The 24647-nt window shown below is 29.2% G+C and overlaps 1 protein-coding gene across 2 annotated transcripts; it reads left to right on the top strand.

Moving 5' to 3' along the window:
* The first annotated feature begins 144 nt into the window (after positions 1-144).
* LOC107456184 (chymotrypsinogen B) lies at positions 145-24647 on the top strand. Of its 2 annotated transcripts, none has more exons than XM_016073971.3 (6): positions 145-412; positions 15349-15555; positions 16521-16809; positions 17495-17634; positions 20735-21065; positions 22443-24647. In XM_016073971.3, the coding sequence occupies exons 1-6, from the start codon at positions 326-328 to the stop codon at positions 22766-22768; spliced, it is 1380 nt and encodes a 459-aa protein (XP_015929457.1). In that variant the 5' UTR covers positions 145-325; the 3' UTR covers positions 22769-24647. The 2 variants fall into 2 exon arrangements, with proteins under 2 accessions (XP_015929457.1, XP_042905300.1); XM_043049366.2 differs by lacking the exon at positions 145-412 and adding an exon at positions 14113-14252.

Below are 24647 nucleotides of genomic sequence, written 5' to 3'. Positions count from 1 at the left end.
ATCTGACCAACCTAATAATGCGCAAGTACACCTGAAGGTTTATTTTATTAGTTTTCACACACCCCACTAAGGAATCCCCCCTCCCCCAAAGAGTCAAAAGCGGAATTGCCGATTGCAGCTGCATGACCAGCGAGTGATGGTTTCAGTATTGAGACGGATTGTTGTCCGATTCAGTACGCATCTTGCCTTGTGGTTGTTCTAGAATTTTGGAGTTGCGGAAAAGATCAAAACAAGACTATAATTTTCCCCTCCCAGTATTTTACGTAAATTGGGTTTATATTAATTGAATCTGTTATAATAATAATCGGGTTAATTTGTGATTGCGATGGATATACGGACCTTTTTATGGATTTCGTTTTTGTTTTATTTGGTATGTCACGCTGATTGCAAAAGACATTCTAGAAGGAAACAGGTAGGTAATTTACATTGGTCTTTTGCTTAAATTTATTGTGCAAAATAGAAAAATAAACAAAAGAATGGACTTCAATAAATTGATTTTAATAATTTAAAAGTGATAAAACATTTTCCAGACTTAAAATTTTAATTGCTTTAATGTTTTGCATTAATATATATTAATTATGTTCGTTAGATATTTTTTTTTCATTTAAAATGCTTTTTATCTATTATTTTCGTGAACTTTTGACCTAGCTTATAAATGCAGTTAAGAATATCAAAATGCGTCGTTGAATTTTTTTTTTTATTTTTTAAATTTTTGTTTGTTTTTAGAATTTTAAAAGCAAAAATATATGAAAAAAAAATCGTAAACATAATATTACTCTGAAAGATACTAAAAAAGTCATTACATCCTGCATTTTAAATCACTAAACAGCCTTAAAATGATATTTGAAACATTCGGAAGATGAAAGTGTGATAATGCTGTAAAATAATATTTACTTTCTATTATTATTATAAATTTGAAATACTATTATTTTTGTTTTTTTTTTTTAACCAATCAATAATTTGAAAAGGTATATTGAAAGGTTTGAAACAGACTATTTGGTTTTTAATAAAAGAAATTAATTTAATTTAATGTTAATAAGTTACAACAATATAAATGTGTTACTATATAGATTTTATTCTAATAAAAAAGCTTCATTTCAAATTTAAAAAAAAAAAAATTTTTTTTGGAACAAATTTTGATAAATGACATGTTTGCATCTAAATGCAACCTAAATGATAAATATCAAAAATGAAGAAAATTGCCAAGATTTCAAAATTTCTCTATTGTTTATTCTATAAAATTGACTTTTACAATGCATCTTGTAAAACATCTTGAAAGAATCTTACTTTCTACCAGAATATATTTCATGCTTCGATCACTAAGGAATCCAATGAATCACTTAAAATGCATCAATTGCCATTGATAGATAAGCTGCTTTAATATTTATTAGCCAAAAAAATAATAGAAATTTTTGATGTTATCACTGAAGAAGTTAACATGATAATTAAATGTGTTCTGTTGGATTAAATATGTTAACCAGATATAATGTTCTAATAGGTTAATAATATTTCTAAAATTAGTCTATCTTTTTGATATGAATTTATTTAATAAATATTGATATTAAATTTATAAATTTGATTCATAAAGTATTAATGAATTTAGTTTATTTTTAATATTAAAATTTTAGTTATGAATACGTTTATGATTAAGCTTATATTTATCTCTATGAAATCATTATGAAATCCGTTTTAACACAATCGAATTTGCATGATTAATCCTAGTTTTTATCTAAAGAAATAAGAACTTGGTAATTTAAGATTTTACTAACTTTAAGTTTATATAATATGCTTGGGGCAATATAATGATAAGCCACCAGTTAAAATTGCTTAGGTGAAAAATATAACCGTGTTCTCGTAGGCAATAGGATATTTCTATGGATGCTGTGCTGTTATAAAGTGATGAAGGAACCCTCAAAATATCTATCTAGAAACAATACCAAAGAAAATTTTATCTTGGAAAAAGTGTGATTTATTATTATATTGCCCTCAAGTTCTTCATATATCTTAATGCGCAAATGAATTTTGCGAGCTTTACTTGTCTTAAGCTCGAAATTCGTGATTAAACACTTAAACTGTTTTATAATTAAAATTTTGAATGAGAGAAATTAATCATGATTAAAATTTTTGTATTTTGTACACGCTGTTACATGACTAAATGTTAAAAATGCATAAATTTATATAAAGATTCGATAATGCAGTGCTTGTATGCAACATCGGTAAAAGATAATGTAGTTAAATAGTTTTAAGATGGTGTTAAAATTCCCCGGAAGTGTTATAATAGTTAAATGCTACTTGTTCATGGATTTGAGTTATTTTGTTTCAATTTAAAATTTCAAGTACATGATAATTTAATTAGATTATCATTTACTGTGTTTGAATCATTAAACTTAAAAAAATATATATTTTATGTGTTAAAATATAATTTGTTTAACTCGTCATTGTTCAAAAGTGTGGTAGTCAGAACTAGGTTCAGAGATTGAACATCGATCGAGAGAGGCTCAGAAGCTTAGTTCGTTACTTTGCTCCTTATTTTGAAATAAATGGTCAATAAATATGTATTTAAAGAAGTAAACCAGCTCTAATTCTGTAAATTGCACCGTTTATAATTTTTCTCTGTCAAATATTAATATTTATATTAGATCTATTTATTTTTTTATAATTGATTTTATACATTAGAATACTCAGCATAGTACTCGATTTTATACTTAGCATAGTATACTTATTATAGTACTTGATTTTATACTTAGTAGAGTATACTTAGTATGGTATGATTAAATTGTTTACAACATATACGTGTTTCGATAAGTCAACAATTGATGCCAATTCTTATCTGAATCAAATAAACATCCTTTACCGCTGATACAATAGTATATTAAAAGTGATTAATTTTCCAATGATTACAATTATCCTTGACAACACACGTCTTCAAGTGATGACTTGCTTAGATTTTTATTGTCATGAATAATGTTGGTTTGAAACATTCAAAAATTGATCTGGTTCTATTTACTTGATGCTAAGTGTTAATTTACTTTTCCCTGCCCCTTTTAATAGATAAATAAAGAAAGTTTCTGTTATTAATTCACTTACTGGTCAAAGAATTAGAAACCTGTGAGAAGACGATTAGAAACCTGAGAGATATTCCATTAAATGCTCGCTAGCGGTGAAATATGCAAAAAAAAAAAAAAAAAAAAAAAAAAAAAAAAAAAAAAAAACCATCATCAGAATACTAATACAAGTAAGCCAAGTTACTATAAATGCAACAGAATGGGAAAAGACAGATCAGTTACCATTTGAAATAGGGCTTACATTTGGCGATCGTTTAGCAGGAGCCTTGATTGTGAGGACAGCAAAACTCAGTGGGTTCTCAAACGCAGACGTCAGTTTTCAAAAGCTGGAAACAGAGCCGTGATGGATTAGGGGATAGAGTGTTCGCCTTCCAATGAGGTGAACCAGGTTCGAATACCAGCGAGGACAGGTCGATAGGAATTCCGTACACGGCTCGCACCGACCACAGTGCTGGCGTAAAATATCCTCTGTGGTAGACGGATCTTGGGTTAGAGTCCCTTTGCCGTCAGGCTAACCGTGGGAGGTTTTCTGAGTTTCCCTCTCCATGTAACGCAAATGCGGGTTAGTTCCATCAAAAAGTCCTCCTCGAAGGCAAATTTCTCCCAGTACTTGATCCAGGAGTTCCCTTGTCTTCTGCATTGGGTTCAAAATTACAAGGTTACAAAGTTGAACATTAGTAGTCGTAAACCCAAAAAATTGGGTCGGCTGTTTAATGACGGTTTATAAAATAAAATAAANATTTTAAAGCCAGTCTGGTTTATACAATGATGGATTAGGGGATAGAGCGTTCGCTTTCCAATGAGGTGAACCAGGTTCGAATACCAGCGATGACAGGTCGATAGGAATTCCGTACTCGGCTCGCACCGACCACAGTTCTGGCGTAAAATATCCTCAGTGGTAGACGGGTCTTGGGTTAGACTCCCTTTGATGTCAGGCTAACGGTGGGAGGTTTGCTGAGTTTTCCTCTCCATGTAACGGAAATGCGGGTTAGTTCCATCAAAAAGTCCTCCTCGAAGGCAAAGTTCTCCTAGTACTTGATCCAGGAATTCCCTTGTCTTCTGCATTGGGTTCAAAATTACAAGGTTACAAAGTTGAACATTAGTAGTCGTAAACCCAAAAAATTGGGTCGGCTGTTTAATTACGGTTTATAAAATAAAATAAAAAGCTGGAAACAGAACCCTTAGCTATTGTCTAGAACAAATTTATTAATCTAAGGTCTCTAATTCTTTGGCCAGTGTGTTTAAAATAAGTACTACTATTCTTTCAAAAAGATTGTACCTGAATGTTTACTTGAAGATTTACAACTTGATACTTATTCATTCGAAATCATTCGTACTAATTTGCTTTATAAATTTAAACTTTTATGGAATCATTGCTGCAAAATTTTTAGTGCCTCTTTTGTGTATAAGTAAACACGCCACAAATGTAAAATGTTTCCTATTTTTCAACGTTAATAGCTGAAATTCGTTGAATAATATATCGTTATTTTTTTTAAAAATACGAATCACAACGATGGCTGGTTGATGCGGATCTTGCTCCCGGCTCGCACTGACCACAGTGCTGACGTAAAAGATATTCTCAGTGTTAACCATAGGCTTGCTATTAGACAAACAGTGAGAAGTTTCGTGGTTACTCTATCCATGCTACGCAAATCCCATCAATAAGTCCTCCACGAAGGGCAGTTTGTTCCAATGTTTGATCCAGAAGTTCCCTTGTCTTCTGGGTCCGTTCGAAGTGGTAACGCTACGGAGTTGAACTTTGATAGTCATGCACCCAATAATGGGTCAGCTATTCAGCACCGTTTATAAAATAAAATACTACATCTTAGTTCAACTAGAGACAATCTCGCTGTTGCTCTATTAATGAGATTGCGGTGTAATCAGCGTACGAGGTTCAAGTACCGTACTAGGTTAATCAGCGTACTAGGTTAAGTTCATGCTTTGGCGAACCTGTGAACTTCAAAGTACCATCAATGTATTTTTGTAATCTTCTTTCTGAAGTATAATGAACTGAACTGAATTTCAAGTGAATGAAATGAATTCATAACATCGTAAAATTTAGTTCTCTCTCTCTGTTGCTTTGCTTTACTTTTATCCTTCGGTTCTACGAATCTACGTGCTTGATTATATTCCTTAATATAATCCTTAGTTATAATCCTTGATTATAATCCTTAATTTAGTTGTTAAAATATTATTAAAGTTATGTTTAAATATCGCATTTCTCCTCTTTTTCATCTTTGGCGATTGACTTATCTAAAAATGCAGAATTTAATACACGCAACCTATTTCGCCAAAGATAAGTGGTGACCCGAACGTGATCTTCTTTCTGAAGTATAATGAAGAGAACTAAATTTTACGATGGTATGTATTCATTTCATTCACTCGAAATTCAGTTCAGTTCATTATACTTCAGAAAGAAGATTACAAAAATGCATTGATGGTACTTAGATGTTTGCAGGTTCGCCAGAGCATGAACTTAGGTACTTGAACCTAGTACGCTGATTACACCACAATATAAGAGGTTCTGCTCACTTCTTGACAGAATATTCCTGTTATCCTGTATTCTGTTTTGATTTTGACCTATTTTTTAGTAATACACAACATTTGAGAACCTGCAGATAGCAAAACTAGACTATATTTTGCTGCAACACTTGACATTGTCTTAAGACATAGTTTCCTTTTAATGCTGTATTTTGATTATTAGTTTCCTGTTTTTTCTTAAGACCTTAGCGAAAAAAAGATATTTTTCTTTAAAATATACACACATTGATTTATTTTTATATCAACACTAATTCAAATTTAGGTCGTTTTATATTATCTGAGATATGTTTTCAAATTTAACTTTAAAAAAAAAAGAAAGAAAGAAACATGAAAATAGCATTGTCAGAATGTTAATTTTCGACTGTCTCAAATCTAAAGACTGCCTTTCACTATCAACTTTAATGCGTGACTAGATCATTTATTTTTTTAAAAAACAATAAATATTTTTAAAAACTATTTTATCCTGAGTAGAGGAAAAATTACTTGAGTAAAGTTAAACTGGGCGAAGAGAGCTGAAATAATGCCATTTAAATACATACCATAGTTTCGGTTCTATGAGAAGGACAGAAACTGTTTTTGCGGCATTATTAGTACACTTTGTTCAATGTTTAGTTTTATGCATGCATTATCCTCTAAAGATTTTTTTTATTATCTTGAATATATTTCTTTCAGGTTAAAAAAAAAAAAATCAGTTAAATTTCTTAAACTTTCAGAAAAATTGGTTCAAAATTGAACTATATTATCGGTAAGTTGACCCATAATATGATGCGAATTTTCTTCAGTCTTAATAAGGTGTTGAAATGAACTATCTGTGTGTTTCAAATCTATTAATTGTCCGTTGAAAGTATAAGTGTTTGATATTGCATCCTTCAGACTGTGTTAGGGAAATAGTAGATGTTTGCAAACAGAGGTGGGGCACGTGCCATCTTACCCCCTTCTTCAGGGTGTTTGCTGAGTGGAAGGGGGGTGGGGATTGGATTAGCTCAGCAAGATTTCTTTAATCTGTCCATCAGTGGAAGTGGGGGTCGTGACAAGGGAGGTTGTAGAAGCACGTTTCCCCTTGCAACACGTGTATAAAAATCTGTACATTTGCTATCACTTTACATTTTACAGGTGCTATTTAAATATCCATTTACAGGTGTGTCCGTAAAATTTATCCGTTACAATTTTTACTGTAGAAAATAAATAGAAAAAAAGTGTCAAATTAAATATTTCAATTCCCATTTTTTAATTTTTTATTTAATTGTTACTTACCAGATACCAGCGATCCAAAATAATATTTATAATTGACGTTGCTTAATTTCAAACGTGTTTCACGTTCTCGCGTTTCGAAATTAATATTATTTATTTCAAAATCAACGTTTTCAATTTATATATACAATGAAATGAATATAAAATCAGAAAACCAATGGGTAATTTCATGTAGGTGGGTAATTCAATAAAATAAAAACAAGCGAATAATAGGAGACATTAGTAATATTGGATTAATAAACAGAATTCCTGTCGGATTGAATAATTTTCAAGTAGGTGTTTTATGAATAAATAAAACCACGCGAATAATAATATGAGACATAAGAGGATTAATGAACAAAATTCAAGTCGGATTGAATAATTAAACCCAGTTTTGCAACACAGAAAATATTCAAAGTAAAAAAAAAAAAAATTATGAAGTAAAAAATCATAAATGAAGAAATTCAAGTTCTCACATTAAATAGAATCAAGTGAATTATAATGGGAAAACTACATAGAAATATATTATAAATAATATATAGTTTGATAAACTAAATAATATTAAGATTGGCTAATTAAATTAACAAGGCACGTATAGGAAATTGAATCTTGGTGCCACATGTGGTGCAGGCCATATGGTTATTGCTTATTTCAACCGAACGAAAAGGAAAAAAGCTCGAAAATATGGTTGCTTTTGTCCAAAAACAGCTGCAAAATAAGAAATGAAATAGTAAAAAAAAAGGAAAGGAGAATTACGATTAATTATAAATAAGAGAACATTGAGAACGCACTTATGATTGTGAAAATTGTCACTGGTTACCAATTGTACAATTTCTTTTTCTGGATAGACTTTTATAAACGCCACATCATTTCAAGTCATCATGTCATGGATTGCAAAAATTGCATCAATTGATGTTTGTCGTCCAATGGGCTGGTTTGGTTTTCAGTTTCAGTTTAAAATCACCGATCAAGAAAGTAGTTATGTATGAGTTAATCATAGAAAGAACACAATACTTGAAATTAATATGATGTAAAAACATTAAAAATGCTCTCTGGTGAGAATAATAATAATAATAAACTCTATCTAGAAAATAATCAACTCCAAGAAATTCCAAAATTTTTATCTGTTTTATTAATTTTATTATTTGATGTTGTGCTGCCTTTTATTGATGTTTATGTTGGCCTGATTCCTTATTGCTCGTACAACTCTTTATTTGTGATTATGGAGATCTAGATGTGGTTGATCTAGCCGATGAATTTGATCGAATAGAAAAGTGGGCTGACATGAAAAACCTAGAGCAACATTTATTTTCCCATTGGGTAAAAGGGCTTTAAAATAGAGCCAATTTTATCTAAAAACACCAGTAACATTTTTTTGCTATAAAGTTTCAGTTTTGCAGTAGTGCAAAACTTATTTAAATTAACTTAATTTAAAATAAATAAGAATATGTATTAACTAAAATATAATTTCTATCTTGCTGAATCTTTGCTTCATAGATAACACAGGTGAAAAGTCCGTGAAAAATGGATGATGCATAGATGGTCAAGGTTACTTCATCTCTTTCTCTAAAGTCACATCTTTATTCTCATTTGTTCTCCGAGCACCTCATTCCCGCGCTTTTGATGCATGTGAGAAAGAAAACACTTCAGGGGTAGAAATGAGTCATTCTTTTTTCTATGGCAGCCGCTTAACTATTTGTAACTTCAAAGAAACAAACAGTGGATAATAAAATCAATATAGTTCAAAAGTTCCGCCCATAGGTGAGCGGTAAATTTCAAAAGAGCTAGAGAAGAAAAGGATTTATATAAATGGGACAGCATAAAGAATACAAAGTAGTTTAAGCTTTAATATTTTTTTCCTGCGCGTGTCTTAAAACGGAGGATTGAAAAAATATGAAGAGTACTTAATAAATTTTTACCTAATTCATATTTTATCTAGTAATTTAATTAGTTTCATTTCGTTAAAAATGAGTTAGGTTATTTTTTTCATAAAAAAAAACTAAGAAAATAATTGCAATATTTCAAAAAATAAGCTAGCTTTGTTATTTTGATAAAGAAAAATATGTTAAAAAGCCGTTCTTGTAATTAATATAAGCGTAATTAATATTATTTTTCTGAAGAATCAGTTTTAAAAGATATATTTTTATAAGATAAATAGAAAAATATACTTTTATAAATTAACCAGAAAGATCTAATAAGATAAGTTAATATAAAATCGGATATAACAAATATTTCGGACATTCACCAAAGCGACTATGTGATTGTTGACATTCACCGGTGAAAGTCGACATTCTCATTTATAGTTAAAAAGGTCATTTTTCTTAGATATATGTTACCATGAATAGCCTAAATCAAGAGAATGTCGACTTTCACCGGTGAATGTCAACAATCACTTAGTCGCTTTGGTGAATGTCCGAAATATTTGTTATATCCGATTTTATATTAATTTATNAGCCGCTTAACTATTTGTAACTTCAAAGAAACAAACAGTGGATAATAAAATCAATATAGTTCAAAAGTTCCGCCCATAGGTGAGCGGTAAATTTCAAAAGAGCTAGAGAAAAAAAGGATTTATATAAATGGGATAGCATAAAGAATACGAAGTAGTTTAAGCTTTAATATTTTTTTTCCTGCGCGTGTCTTAGAACGGAGGATTTAAAAATTATGAAGAGTACTTAATTAATTTTTACATAATTCATATTTTATCTAGTAATTTAATTAGTATCATTTCGTTAAAAATGAGTTATGTTAATTTTTTCATAAAAAAAAAACTAAGAAAATAATTGCGATATTTCAAAAAATAAGCTAGCTTTGTTACTTTGATAAAGAAAAATATGTTAAAAAAAAAAAAATTATATATATATATATAGTTAAAAGCGTCGTTTTATTTTAGATATATGTTACCATGAATAGCCTAAATCAAGAGAATGTCGACTTTCACCGGTGAATGTCCGAAATATTTGTTATATCCGATTTGATATTAATTTATTCGTTGATATTATTATATTTATTCGATATTTTAATATCTGCGGATGATAGATTAGGAGAAACATCAGTGTTCGGAGTACCGGTTAAATGCACACTGGGCAGTGGTACTAAACCTTAAAAAAACATTGATGTAGGGCATACCGGGCAGTGGCACTTAACTAGACCTAGTATATGTTTTGAACATTTACCAAAGCGACTATGTGATTGTCAACATTTATTGGTGGAAGTCAACAACCACCAATTTCAGTCATACACAGTAACATATACAAGGGATAGTTCGATTGAAATGTGAAAATTTTAGTCATTAAAATGCACTCTAAATTACTGGGAGGTCATTTTCAAACATTAGTACCTCTGTACTCGATCTATAACCTATTTAAATGATTTTTAATTTTTTTTACATTTTAACTTATAACTTACTGCAAATAGACGGACAAAAAATCTTTGTTTTTATTCTCACGACCTAGTGTATATTATATGCGTGAAAAATATCTAAATGCATTGTATATTTTCATGCTGTCTCTTTCGAAGAAGTAAATATAAAATAAATATTTATTTTTATTTAAAACGATTTTTTATCTTGATCAAAATTAATTATGAATTAATTAATTTTAATTATTACGATTAGCTCTTTTGAGTTGTCCGATTATGTTTTGCTTTCTTTCATTTGTCATTCAATTCGTTTATTTGTGAGCATTATTTAATTACTTTAAAGGACAATTTTCCTTTTTTAAAATAATTCTATTTTAGTTTTTTGTCAAAAAAATTTTGAATGTTGTGCGGCAATCGGGTGATCCGGGTGAGGGGGTCGCGAGTATTTTCTAAAACAACCGGATCCTCTGGATGACTGGATGTAGGAGTGTTCCAGAGTATCCGGATGTTTGCTTCTTTCAAGAAAAAGGATGCTATTTCGAATGACGTCTTCCCCTTATTAATTCATTAAAATTGTTCCTTGATGTCACGTGATTATATTCATTAAATCTGTGCATTTGAAATTGTTGAAGGGAAAAAAATGACATTATTGTAAATTATGAGAAGAACAAGATTAGCAAAAAAAAAGTTTACTTTTTTTTTTTTCGTTTAACAGGAAAGCAATTTTCAGGGCTATTTTGTAGATAAAACTTATGCTTTATATTTGGTAATCAGAAAGTAAGTTTATGGGGATCTGAAAACCAAAATTAAGAAATCTGAAAGCTAGAAGGTTTCTTAAAATAAAGTATAATAATTTTTTCCATCTTTAAAAACTGAAAATATTTCAATACCACAGTCCTACAACAATTCAAATATAAATTAATTATAAAAAAAAAAAATATACGCCGAACAAATATTATAATAATTTGTTTTTTTATTTTTTCAAACCTAAATGATATTATGCTTTTGGAAAAATCAGTTTATCGTTGAATCATGATAACAAAACCGAAATACAGAGTAAGGAAGAATATTTCAGTTTGGTACTTTTCTACGATTGGTACGATCAATATATTTCTTCAGATTTAGTTATGGATACTAAGCTTATCAATCATAATTAATTAGATTAGATCAATATGTAGGCTATTGACTAAAGAAATTTATTGTTAAAATATTGGGTTTGATGTTAAACTATAATATCGTCACTTTGAAACCTAAATATCACGAGAATTAGCTGCAACCTTAACAAAGAGCATGTTAGATTTTATCTCAAATTGAGTCAGGGTATCGGGAAATCAAGTTTAAGAAAGAGAAGAATTAAGAATTTTTGAAATTCAGTTATGAGTACTAAACTCTTCAATCATAATAAATCATTTTATATCAATAAATAGGCTTATGATTGTCAAAATATCGGGTTTGACGCTGAACCACAATATCGTTTTAATTTAATCCTAAATATCGTGAGAATTTTCTGCAACCTACACAAAAAATATGTTAAGTTTCCGTTCAAACTAAATCAAGCTTAATAAAGATTAGTGAGCAGAACCTAATGTTTCAATTTAGTACCTCATATATGTTATGAATATGTTCCAATTTATAACCTCAATAGGGTTGCATTGAATACACACGATTTTATGGAAAATGTTAAAACATTTTTAACAATGTGAAATTGAAATGAACAAAATTAAAGGCGATGATTGTAAAATCGTTAGGTAAAATATTTGAATTATGCAGTTTGATGGGCATGAAACATTTGTGCTCATGTAATTGTAATAATAAAAAATAATAAAATTGTGATGCTCCTCCCCCGCGTCCTCCGGGATCGTGGCCCGACCTTAAAGGGTGCAAGGACGTGTCCTTCCAAGAGAGGAAGGTGCGCCAACCGGCCTACCATAAGGGTGCGTCCACTATTAAATGTTGATAGTGATGAAAGAGTTGCTTTGTGCTCGAATAGTCGAAATATTTAGAAAATTTCATAAACAATGAAAGCAGGAGTATGATTACCTTCTAGAATTTTTTAAAAAAACTATTTTTTTGCTTGCTTTGAATTGAAAAGATGTTGCTTCAAATTGTTTAAGAGCATATTACAAGACAAATGAGAGAATGGGTTGTGGTTGATTTTATTTATGTTAATAGTATTTAAAGCTTTAGATAAAGGCATATATTAGTCTCAACAAGGAAATTTAAATTTTAAAATCTAATTTTTCTTTCATAAATAATCTAGTCTCGAAATATAACTAATCAAAGCATTAAGAAAGAAATTAATAATTTATTTTTTAGTGATCAAGTTCGAAAATGCTTAAAACGGTATTAAAAATATTTTAACTTAAATGCTATTAATTGTTTTTTTTTTTTTAGAATTGAGGTTAATTAAAAATTGTGACGCAAGTATTTTACAATTTAAAGAAATATGAATTGCCTTTAAATAATATATTATTTAAATTTAAATTGGACGATTAACTTTAAGTTTTATAAGTTATGTTAACATATTAATTAAACATTCTATTCAATATGTGTTTATAAGTACAATATTTCTTTAATTTATTTTTGAAAAATAACTTAAAAATAAAAATTTAAAATAATTTTTTTATATTAAATATCATTAGATTTTTTTTTTTTTTTTTTTAAATAAGATTTCCATGATTTTTACNTATTTCTTTAATTTATTTTTGAAAAATAACTTATAAATTAAAATTTAAAATAATTTTTTTATATTAAATATCATTAGATTTTTTTTTTTTTTTTAAATAAGATGCTTTATGCTATTTTATCTGTACCCAAATATTATACCATCCTCGAAGGAATCAATCAAATAAATTTTGAGAAATCATAGTTTTTTTTTAAAGTTTAGGTTTTAAACTTAAAGTTAAGTTTTAAGTTAAGTTTAAGAAAAGTTTAAATTAGAGTTATAGTTTTAGAAGTTTTTATTCAATGAAATAAAAATTTGCGTTTCTCATTATTTTACCATTTAAACAATTATTGTAGGGATAACAATAATAAACTTTCGTCGAATTTTTTTTAATAAAAATAATTATAAAAAAATAAATCTTCAATAAAAATAATTCTTCAATTCAAAAGCTTAATAACAATTATATAATAAAATAAAAATGCATTGTTGACTTTTTCACCATTTAAATCCAAGGTTATGGATACTGTTAAAGGAAACTGTTTTAGATTCCTAAAAGAAATTTAAATCTGTTATATTGTTAAAAAAAAAAAAAAAAAANTTGAGATATTTGAAACCTAAATCGTTAATTTAAATAGTTGATTAAATTTCTCTGAGACGATTATATAACACGAGTAAAAGAATATTCCAGAAAAGACAATTATCAGAAAAATGCATTCTTGAATTTTCTTTTGGATTCATCATTTAAATTTAGGATTAAGGATCGTATTTGATTCTAAATCCTAAATTTAAATGGTCAATAAAATGAGGCTTTAAGACGAGGAAGAGATTATAGCGTGACCTTCCCAAGATCGATTCTGCCAGACTGCCTGGTGCCAGTAAAAACGTAAATCATTCCTGCGACAGTCCCCACCCCCACTTTAAAGCGTGAAATCTTTGTCAAAAGGGGGGTCCGCGCATTCACATGTGTTAAACAAAAAAGATCAGTACCATTCACCGGCATTCCCTGGCCTCTATGGTTTATTTACGGGAAAGTTGAGAACAAACAAAGGCACGTTTTACTTTTCAAATGCACCTGAACATCTTCTCATTCCCAAGAACATTCCTTTTTTTCCCTTTCCCTCGCTTTTTGCACGTGGAACACCTGAGGAAGTGTGACTAAAGCACCTGATCCGACACAGAATATCCCAAACGATTTCCCCAAAGTTTGTTTTAATTGTTACTAAATTTGTTGATTAAACAGTGAACAAATACAATGCGTTGTTTAAAATTCATGTTTCTTTGATACATTGTTTATATTTGTCGATGGTCGATTGAAAAGATACACCTCTAAGAACGATCCGGAAAAAAGGCTTCAGTGAAAGAATTTCCGGTAAAAAAGGAAACCCTAGAAGGTACCAGGATTATGTTTCAATAACTTCTTCGGTTAATTATTTAAATAACTTTTTTGATTAAGCAACATTTGAAACATTTATGACATATTTCAAGAGTTATGATTCTGATTGGCTAATTGATTGGAGCGGGAAACTTTTCCTTTCATTTTTCTCTCCAGCATTTTAAATGTCATCTGCGAAATGTTTTTTGATTTAAAATATCTTTTTGAAGAAGGGATTAAGATTTCATTTCCTTTTACAATGAGAAAAAAAAAAATATGTTTTTAATTATTATTATTATTTACCAGAAATATCATTACAGTGCGGTAATTTTACCATAAATTTTTCTCCATGTAAATTATTTTTTATGAAACATATGTCAGAATGTTCTTGTTGCTAAAAACTATTTTAATTAAGTCATTTTAGTTAGTAACGTTTTTAAGGTATACATTTTATTGTGAAGAATGCATAATACATAATTATAAAGAATAAAATATTAAACAGTGGAAAAGACATTTAATCCCCTGCAGCTGCATCTTTTTTCTGTAACTTTTTTTTTTCGGGAATTTTTTCTTCTCCCTTTTGACTGTGACCGATTTTACTTCATTTTAGCCAACTTATACTCTCCCGTGAATGATTTTCCGAAATGTTTCCGAAATTAATTATTTAAAAACTATGTTTAGAAAAAAAAATATTATCGACGTGAAACTTAAACTCTTTTTGTGTATCATAGAATTGTTTTTATTTTAATAAAAATACAAAATTTGTTTACATTGTTTGAAAAGTAAGGACTATAAAAATATAATGGAACTTGAATTCTGAATAACAAATAAGAGAAAAAAAAAATTTACTATCCTGTAACGCCTTCAATTATTCTTCCAAATTAAATAGTGATTAAATAATTTTACTTAATATGGATTTATTTTCTTCAATTTCAAATTTTTAAATTAATTATAAAATAAATGCAACGTTTGATTGAGTTAAGAATCGGACGCGGCCCCCAAACTTGAACAATACTGCTGGATCGAGTTGACGAATTTAACTTTGTTGAAAATTCCGGCCAAAATGAAATGTTGATAAATTTATTTATATATTAATTATTTTTATTTTATTTTAGAAAGGAAAGCGGAACACTACTTTGACAGCACTTCCGGAAAGACCAAGTGGGAGTACATCTGCTTATTCTTCCTGGTCACCATGGTCAAGATGCATGCGAAAGTGCAAAAAACACCGAACTCGACAATGTATAAAACCATCAGTTTGTGGTACGAAAATTGTAACTGAACTCAAACCATGTATGGAAGGAAAGTGTTTGAAATTAAAAGTAAGTTTTACACCATTTCCACTTCTAAGGTAATCAAAACCAATGAAAAAATTTTATATCTAAAAAAAAATTTTTTTAATGCTGCTTTTTAAAAAAACATATAACTGATATGTTGTTGTTGTCATAGGCCTTTAAGGCATTTGGTGCGATTGTTCATGATGTTTCAGTGGAGCCATCTATTGGCAAGAATTCGACTTCTGCTCTTACGTCACACCCGTTTATAGAGCGGACCCATTCATACATCCATTCATTCAGCCACAGATCGTAGTTTTGATCTAAACCAGAGAACTATCAATCTCCAATTAAGTACCCCAGAGGTATTGATTTGTTATGGGGACATAGGGGACTTTGTGACCCGTCAGATTTAACGTGCAACCAGGCTATCCCGGCTCTATAGCTAATATAAAACTATATTTCCTGGACATATTTTCTCCTGTTCTGCTATTTTGGCCATTTTACAACAGATTAGCGACTGTCCACACGAAGATCTTTATTCGGACATTAGCCTTGATGTAGCTGAAGCTGTGTATAGGACCTTCGATCCTATTTAGTGTTTTATTGATTTATTATTGTCTTATTTTCCATGTCCATAATACGACTACTAACCAACCATTTATAAATCATAAAATAACTTCCATTTCATTAAAATTATTACTTAAAAGACTAACATTTTTATTAATATTATCGAAAAAAACAAAAATTTTATTTAAAATATTTTATGTAAGCATTAAAATGATTTCGTTTACATACTTATATCTCTTAGAGTCATTGACCTTTGTCTAAAATATTAATAGAATTTTTTTTCAATATTTTACAAAATGTTCTTTGCAAATTATAAGCTTACAACATGCGCAGTAAAAAAAAAAAAACCTTTTAAAAAAATGCTACCATTTCTAACATAAGTAATTATTTTACGAATTTTTGTCCGATTAATAATTTATCTATAAAATTTTTTTCTTTTTCAGAATCGTGAAGAGAAAGTAGACATATTTGAAGAGATTGTGAACCTTCGAAATGAATCTTCATCAGATGATTTTAAGATTCTTTTCCATATGCCACAATTATTATCTGAATGGTCATCTTGGACACCTTGCTCTAAAGACTGCATGACAACACGCAGACAAAGTTGTCTCATACCTGAGGCGTGTGGTCAAAAAAAGTATTCTGAAACGGCTATCTGTTATACAGAGGGCTCAGAATGTCAGGAAAAGTATGGATCAAAGAAGTGGAAAAAATATGGTACTGGTGCTGTTGGTAAGTAAATCGTAATTCAAACCGCTCTGATAAACTTTTTTCCCTTCATGAATTGAAAAATTGAAGGGCTTTAGGCAATATAGTGATAAGCCAAGGGGGGAGACATGTTATACATCAGCATCTTCCTTATTGTTTCCAGATAGGTACTTTACAAGTTTATGGAATTCCAATAAATAACGGCACAATTTACAGAAAGATCTTATTTATATGAATATTTTCCCCCAAAAGGTGTTCTCTTAAATATTTTGAAAACATAGTTTATCATTACTTTGAGGCTAAATATTTGAATGAAATATTTAAAAATATTGTAATAAACTTTTCCCTGTTTTAAAATATAATAGTTTTACTAAAAAAGTTTCTTGGCCTTAGGTTAGTTTTAACATAATACTTTAAAAAAAATATTTACAAGATTCTTTTCACTGAGAAGTTTTTTTTGTTATGTCTAAATGATTTTTGATGCGAAATAGATTCAGTATTTACGAATTTTCAGTATTTACAAATTTTATACAAATGTAAAATTTCGATGTAGTTTTTAAAATATTCAGATGCGACGTAGTCTAAATGGTACTCTGAGGTCAATAAATTTTAAAAAAATGGTTCATCATTTAAATTGTTTATTATTCGAGTTGTGATAATGTTTTTAAGTGATGTTTTTACTAAATGTCTAATGTTTTGTACATTTTAGGCATGGATGTGTTGAAATTGCACCCATTTAATGGCTTTGATTGTGGAGTAGCCCCCAAAGCATCCCATTCTATAGATTTCAGTAACAAATTACGCATCATTGGGGGTCGTGAAGCCCTGCACGGGATGTGGCCTTGGCAGGTAAAAATATAAGACTAGTATTCATCTGTAGTATCTAGTAGCATCATAGTATTCATTCATGAAAAAAATTTATCATAAACATTTAAAAATATTGAAAGGATTATACTCTTAATTATTTGTTTGCTTATTATAAAAATTCGACTATCTATCTATTATTATATCGCTTTATAAACGATATATTTGTAACTTGATTAAAAGTTTAACTACATTTCAAGCCATTTTAAATGATTTTGTTTTTAATAATTAACATTTAGTGACTCTGGTTCATGATTTATTTAAATTTTATGGTGTAAATAAGATACTTAAGAATTCTACTTTGTTGGATAACCACTTCTCCGTTAGATATAAAAATCTAATTTCTAAAAAAGTCATTGCTTTTAAAACAATTTAAATATTTCTCTTTAATAATACCTAAAGAATTACTCGATTATAAATAAAATATTTTCTCTTATGCTCTAATATTTAAAGCGAAGTATGTATTCTATACCGAGGAAATAAGTATAGTCAAAACTACCAATATATGGTAAAGTTTATCATATTTTTGACCGAAAAGCTGAATAATTTTTACCCAAACGCTTTGGTTATAATTTTGGTTTAATTAACAAAAAATATGTTTTCATAATCTGAGGTTAAATTTGGTAAGTTTATCAGAATACCTCACAGAATAGCATAAAAACTGTTTATTAGGTTTAATTAACTTTTCAGTTTTGTATTTTTTACAAAACGTGTGGTCCTAAGAACTATAATTTGGAAAACCAGAATTTCTGGTTTACAGTTAACATATGAACGGAAAAATTATTAGATGAATGGTTTAAATACAGTAACACAAAAATGTATTATTACAGTAAGATATGATATACATAAGAATCGTCAAAGTTACTTTTACGATACAATAAAAAGCAAGGAATATTAATTTAAGATACACATATACAATATTTCTTAAAATAAAACAAAAAAATTTCGTGTATCTGACCCCAAAAACGACGGTAACTAGTTTACACCAAAGAAGTGTTCCACTAAATCAAAGCAAAGGATTCAGTTCCTAGAGTGAAACACCTAGTAGGTTCTTTTTACACTACTTGGTGTAAAATAGCCATGTTTATTATTCAGTAACGCAAAAATGTATTATTACAGTAAGATTCTATTTTAATTTTATAACCGTAGTTAAACAGCCGACCCAATTTTTGGGTTTTGCGACTACTAATATTCAACTCCGTTGCCTTGTCATTTTGAACCCAATCCAAAAGACAAGGGAACTCGTGGGTCAAGTATTGGGAGAAATCTGCCTTCATGGAGGACTTTTTGATAGAACAAAACCGTATTTGCGTTACATGGACAGGAAAACCTCCCACGGCAGCTCGACTGGAAGGGGACTCTAACTCATGATCCATCTACCACTAAGGATATTTTACGTGAGCACTGTGGTCGGTGCGAGTAGAGAGCCTAGAGTAAAAGAGAGTGGACAAGGGAGAAACGATTCCTGATTGGTGGACAGAAAAACTTTACCGCCAGAGGCGAGAGTAGAAAATTCGCCATTGGAATTACATGGAGTGAAAATTATCTGACTCAAAAAAATTATGTTCTGTATTAATAAATGCATGTAATAAGTTCATTACTTACTTTTTTTCAATAAGAAACTTCACAGTTACAGTAAATGTTAAAATTATGGCTGAAAATTTGGATAGTTGTTAGTTATTAGAATTTATCCTTATTATCACTTACTTGCGTGCATATAAAGTTATGTTTATCTCATTGTAAAGAGAACAAGGTGATGAAATAACTAATGGTTAGATAAGAATAAATGTATTTACTTTTAATGCACATAATTTCTATCTAAATTACTTATAAATTTTAAGATTTGAGCATCTTTTTATCAAAACTTCAGAAGTGCAGAGTTTGGCGATATTACTTTGACATGTTGGCGCGTTACAATGTTCGCGTTACAATGTTACAATGCGCGTTACAAAGTAGCATTTGTTTACTTTTCGTTACCAACTGTATAAAATGCTAGTTTGTTTTAAATTTCAACTAATTATGGAAATTTTTGTTTACAATTTGTTGAAATAAACAATACCTTTTCAGGTGAATATGCGATAATTTTTTCCTGAAAAAGTAATAAATAATAATAAATTATATAATTTGTATTATTAATTATTATTTCTGAAATAAATGGCATAATCATTATTAATTTTTATATTTTATTTAAGGCATTTATTAAAAGCTGAAGTCTTTTCATTAGTCTTTTTTTTTTTTTTTGACGTTAATTTTTTAACAATTTCAGATGCTAGACAATGTTTCTTAAAAAATCTGTAATATCATGTGCTTTCCAATCTTAAAGTTTATATTATTGATACTTTAGTATATACTCTTAGAATAACAGAACCTTCAGAATAACACCAAATGAGCGAGTGGCGCCAATTTCGGTGTATCATCTGGCAACCCCCTTGGACAAAAATCTGACGGCAGCGCATGCGCTCTTGGATATTGTCATCACTCTTTTCAATACAGGCACTCTAGGTGCGAGCTAAGTGCGGAATTCATATCGACCAGCCATTGCTGGGATTCGAACTCGGTTCACCTCATTGAAAGGCGAACGCTCTATCCCATGAGCCACCACGATTCAGTAAAGAGGATTGAAACTTACTTGGTATTGAGTCTGATGTCTGATTTTAAGAAATATTTTATGTATGCATCCTAAATTAATTATTCGCTGAATGTACGAAGCTCCGAAATACTCGACCATCTTCACCAACGAGCTGCAGAGCGGTATAAGCTTTATCAATGAAGACTTAACTACACTCGTTGAAGCATGTTAAAACGCTCCATTCGGTATTAAATAGGGAAAAAAGACCATCGTTCACACAATTTTTAAAGTTTTTCAACACTAAATTGGAATAAGCGTTATAAGACAGTTTTCAGTAAATCCATAATTGGGCCATAATTTGTGATTTATTCATGTTGTTCATGTCATGTTGTATTCGCGTGTTTATCTTCATTAGGCTTCATTTTTCTACAGACTTAACATTTGAAAATTAAAGAGCATGTCGATAATGTTTGAAAAAGTAAAAAAATATTTTATTGTTTTATTTCTCCCTCCCAGGTGGCGATTCTCAACAGACACCGAGAGCCTTTTTGTGGTGGTACCATCATATCGCATAACTGGATTCTAACTGCAGCACATTGTGAACGAAGACGTCTTATTGTCCGTTCAGGAGAGCACAACTTGCTGAACCTCGAGAATACTGAACAGGAGAGTCCAGTTTCAAGAGTGTTTCTTCATCCAGAGTATAACATGAACACTGTCAGCAACGATATCGCCCTCCTCAAACTTCGGAGGCCATTTCGGTTTAATAATTACACGCAAGCAGCCTGTCTTCCAGAAGGCGATGAAAAACTTGAGGCTGACATAAAGGCAATTATACTTGGCTGGGGTAAGTGACTTCAGTTAAAAAACGCTCTGTTTCATAACTTTAAAAATATTTGCAAAAAATTGCAAATTTATTAATTGAAGAGCGTAATCAGACTCTCTGTGGCGTTTTTGAGCTTTTTGGAAATACCAGCTTTTAAAAAAAAATACAGTGGCAGCAGGGAGCCTTATACGAAACACATTTTCTCATTAATAATCGTCATCAAAAATTTGATTAAGCAGAAAAAAAATAAGTTCTATAATCTATATTAATGCACTCTTTAAAGTTGAAATATTATAAAAGTGTCTTATGTTTTTATTCAAAATAGAAGCTATAGTTTAAGAGGGAAAAAAATTCATCATTTATCGGATCGTTACCATAGTAAAAGGAATAAAGAAACATTTCTCACCTTAAAATATTATTTATTCTTAAAATGGTCAAAAAACATTTCGGGTATAAATATTCGATAATTCATTAGTTGTGGAAAATTTCCGTATTTTATCATTACAATAAAGCATGGATGAAATAGAAAAATAAGTAATAAGCATGCTTATCAATGAAAAACCTTTAATTGTTTCAAAAGAATTGAAGGGTTGGAAAAGTTCGCATGTTTTGAGCACTCAAAACAAGGTGCGTATTTTCAAGACCCACAAGATTTGAATGATGAAAACTGAACATCATTCCACTTTTTTTTGCCATGCAATGTATATTTAATTACATTGTGAAATCAAACATGTCTTAAAATTTAGATTAAGGATTTATGACTGATATTGTATATCATCAAAAATTCGATGAACCTGTTAGTGAGGCACGTTGTTTTGACCTTAGACACAAAATTAACTTTGATGACTCTGAAATTGTTTTTGACAATGTTATATCAGTACTATCGGCTTATATCAGTATATCAGCTTATCTTGATGCTCTATAGGCTTTAGTTCCTTTCAGACGAATTCCTATTCCCTAGTTAATAACATTAAGTAGGGAATAAATTCCTTACCCTTCTTACTTTCGCCTTGTAATATATCCTGCCCTGATGTGTCTATTTCGGCTACCATTGTTCCTCTCGGCTACTGCAGTTTTATTTTTTTTAATTTTTCTCACCTTTTTTTCTATTCCTTTTTTATGTTTGTATTATCAAGTTTTCTTCCTTTCAAATCTGTTTTATTTTCTTCATTCAATTCCAATTAGTTTTGAGAATAAGGGCACAAACTTTTAATAATTTGCAAGCAATATTTTTGCTTTGAAAAATGCACCTTATTGCATCAGTTCCGTAGAATTATTCATTTTAGGCTTAACTGTTTTTATCTGTTTTACTGCAATTGATAAATGTTTTGTCAATTGCGTTAAAAGTGAATACGAAACATTTAAATTCTAATATAAATTTTGTTTTAATTTTCTTAGGAAAAAAGAAAAGTTCTGCTATATACGGAACTGATCAACTGCATCAAGCGGAAGTACCAGTTGTCGGCCTGGACGAATGTCGACAGAGTTACGCAAATTACAATATAAGTGACAAAATGCTTTGTGCAGGTTATAAACAAGGTCGGATAGATTCTTGCGCTGGAGATAGCGGTGGACCTCTACTGATAGAAAAGAACAATAAATGGACAGTCTATGGCGTGACTAGTTTTGGCGATGGCTGTGGCGAAAAAGGCAAATTCGGAATTTACAGTGATGTCAGTAAATTCGTCCATTGGATTAAGAGAACTATTGCTAGGAATTCTTAAAGGAATTTTATTCTGTGAGTAAAATCTGGATAAACAATGATTGACTAGTTGAGCTAGTTTCTGTCACTGCTGGTTTTAAGCAGGATCATTGAATTTGAATAGAAAACCTTGAAGGTTTTGGTCGAACTATGTTTTTGCAATTTGACATTATTAGTAGTTTGTAATGTCTTACGAACAAAAACTATCAAAACTTTGAACGGCAAAACGATAATTAAGAAAACATATTGATTATGTATTTTAAGACTTTATATAGAGGGCATTTACATAGTACCACATTTTTGAATTTTTTTTTTTTACTTATTGATTAATTTATTGTGTTATGTACTCGTGTTTGATTGGAAAAATAATTTGAATTTGTTTAAATTGTTCTAATTTACGGATTTCTTCAAGTAAAATGCATTTGGTTGCAAAAAAATGGAGAACAACACTACAAAAATTTACTTTGTCAAGAATATAACTAGGTAAACAATAATTGCAATGCTAAACAAAATGTATCTCAATTTCTTCGTGAAAAATTGAATTAAATTTATTTAAATGTTTACAACATATTATTATGTTTGTTTTTTCGTGCACGTTGAAGATGTATTGTAGGAAGATTATTGTACTTAAATGTTTATTAGTTTATTTTAATTTTTTGTTTCAGATTAAGTGCAAGAATTAAAAATGAAATTCATATTTATGCAAGTAAAAAACTAGTTTAAACATTGCGAAATTTCGAAAAAATAATGCTTTAAGCTATAATATTTTTATTTATTTGATGCAATCTCATTAATAAAATTAGTAAGTTGATGGCAAATGAGTTATAGTTTTTGAAATTGATTTTTTGAATCTTGAATTGACATTTCTTTCAATTCAATTATATTTTCATTAAATGCAAAGTGTTAGTTTTAAATTAAGTGGTTATTATTTATCGAATGCGATTCATTTGCTCATAGTAATACAATAAACCAAATAATTTTCTTGAAAATATTTTTAAATATGTTTACTTTTTTTTTTAGATAAATGTCTTCTGTCATCTAATTTTCCCTTTGGAAATAAATACATAAAAATACAAAATGAAGCAAAGATATAAAAATAGATTCCTTATTTTATTAATCTGATTTTATTTCTTTCAGGTAGTAAATGTTTCATAAATTTTCAAAAGCTATCAAAAGCACAAATTAGCTTATATTTAATTTTTCCTTACCTTCATTTCTTTTTACTTAAGATTTACTTCATTTTAATAAAGTTTTTGACCTAGTCAAACTTCACATTATTGATTATATATAAAATATCAATTATGCGAAATTTTTAACTTGATGTTATGTATATTTTATTGTTTACTCTTATAGATATTATTATGTGAATTATTAGTTTTGCTTGATTTTTGGAGTAAAAGTCAAATTTCTATGATTCCAAAACATACTGAAATTCATCTCCATAAATGCTTGCTTATTCTTATTTATTTTTATAGTAACAAATTGTTATCATTCAGAAAATTAAATAACAGTTTAAAATAATTTTTAACTGTAGTTTTGTTTTAATTTTAATTGTAATTTTGTTTTAATTTTAATTGTAATTTTTAATTATAATCTAAATTTAAAAAAAAAAAAACGTATTTCTGGCGTTTTTATACAACATCTAAATACGAAATCTAAACACAATGTATGTCTGGAAACAAAGTAATTCTTTAATTATTGAGTAAGTTAAAATGTTAGGGAAAATTGCATGTTAAAAACATAAACTATAACGCATGTTTTGTTTTGTGATAAATTTTAATGTTTGAAAAAGCAAACTTTTATATGTGGATCATTTATGCAATCATGTTTATTTTGTTGAACTTATAAAAATTTTATGTCTTTAGACTGTGTTAGAAAAATAAAGTTTTTGAATTCTTGTA

The sequence above is a fragment of the Parasteatoda tepidariorum genome, chromosome 2, assembly GCF_043381705.1.
Source record: "Parasteatoda tepidariorum isolate YZ-2023 chromosome 2, CAS_Ptep_4.0, whole genome shotgun sequence".
Classification (NCBI taxonomy): Eukaryota; Metazoa; Arthropoda; class Arachnida; order Araneae; family Theridiidae; genus Parasteatoda; species Parasteatoda tepidariorum.
This window is presented reverse-complemented; position numbering and strand designations above follow the sequence as displayed.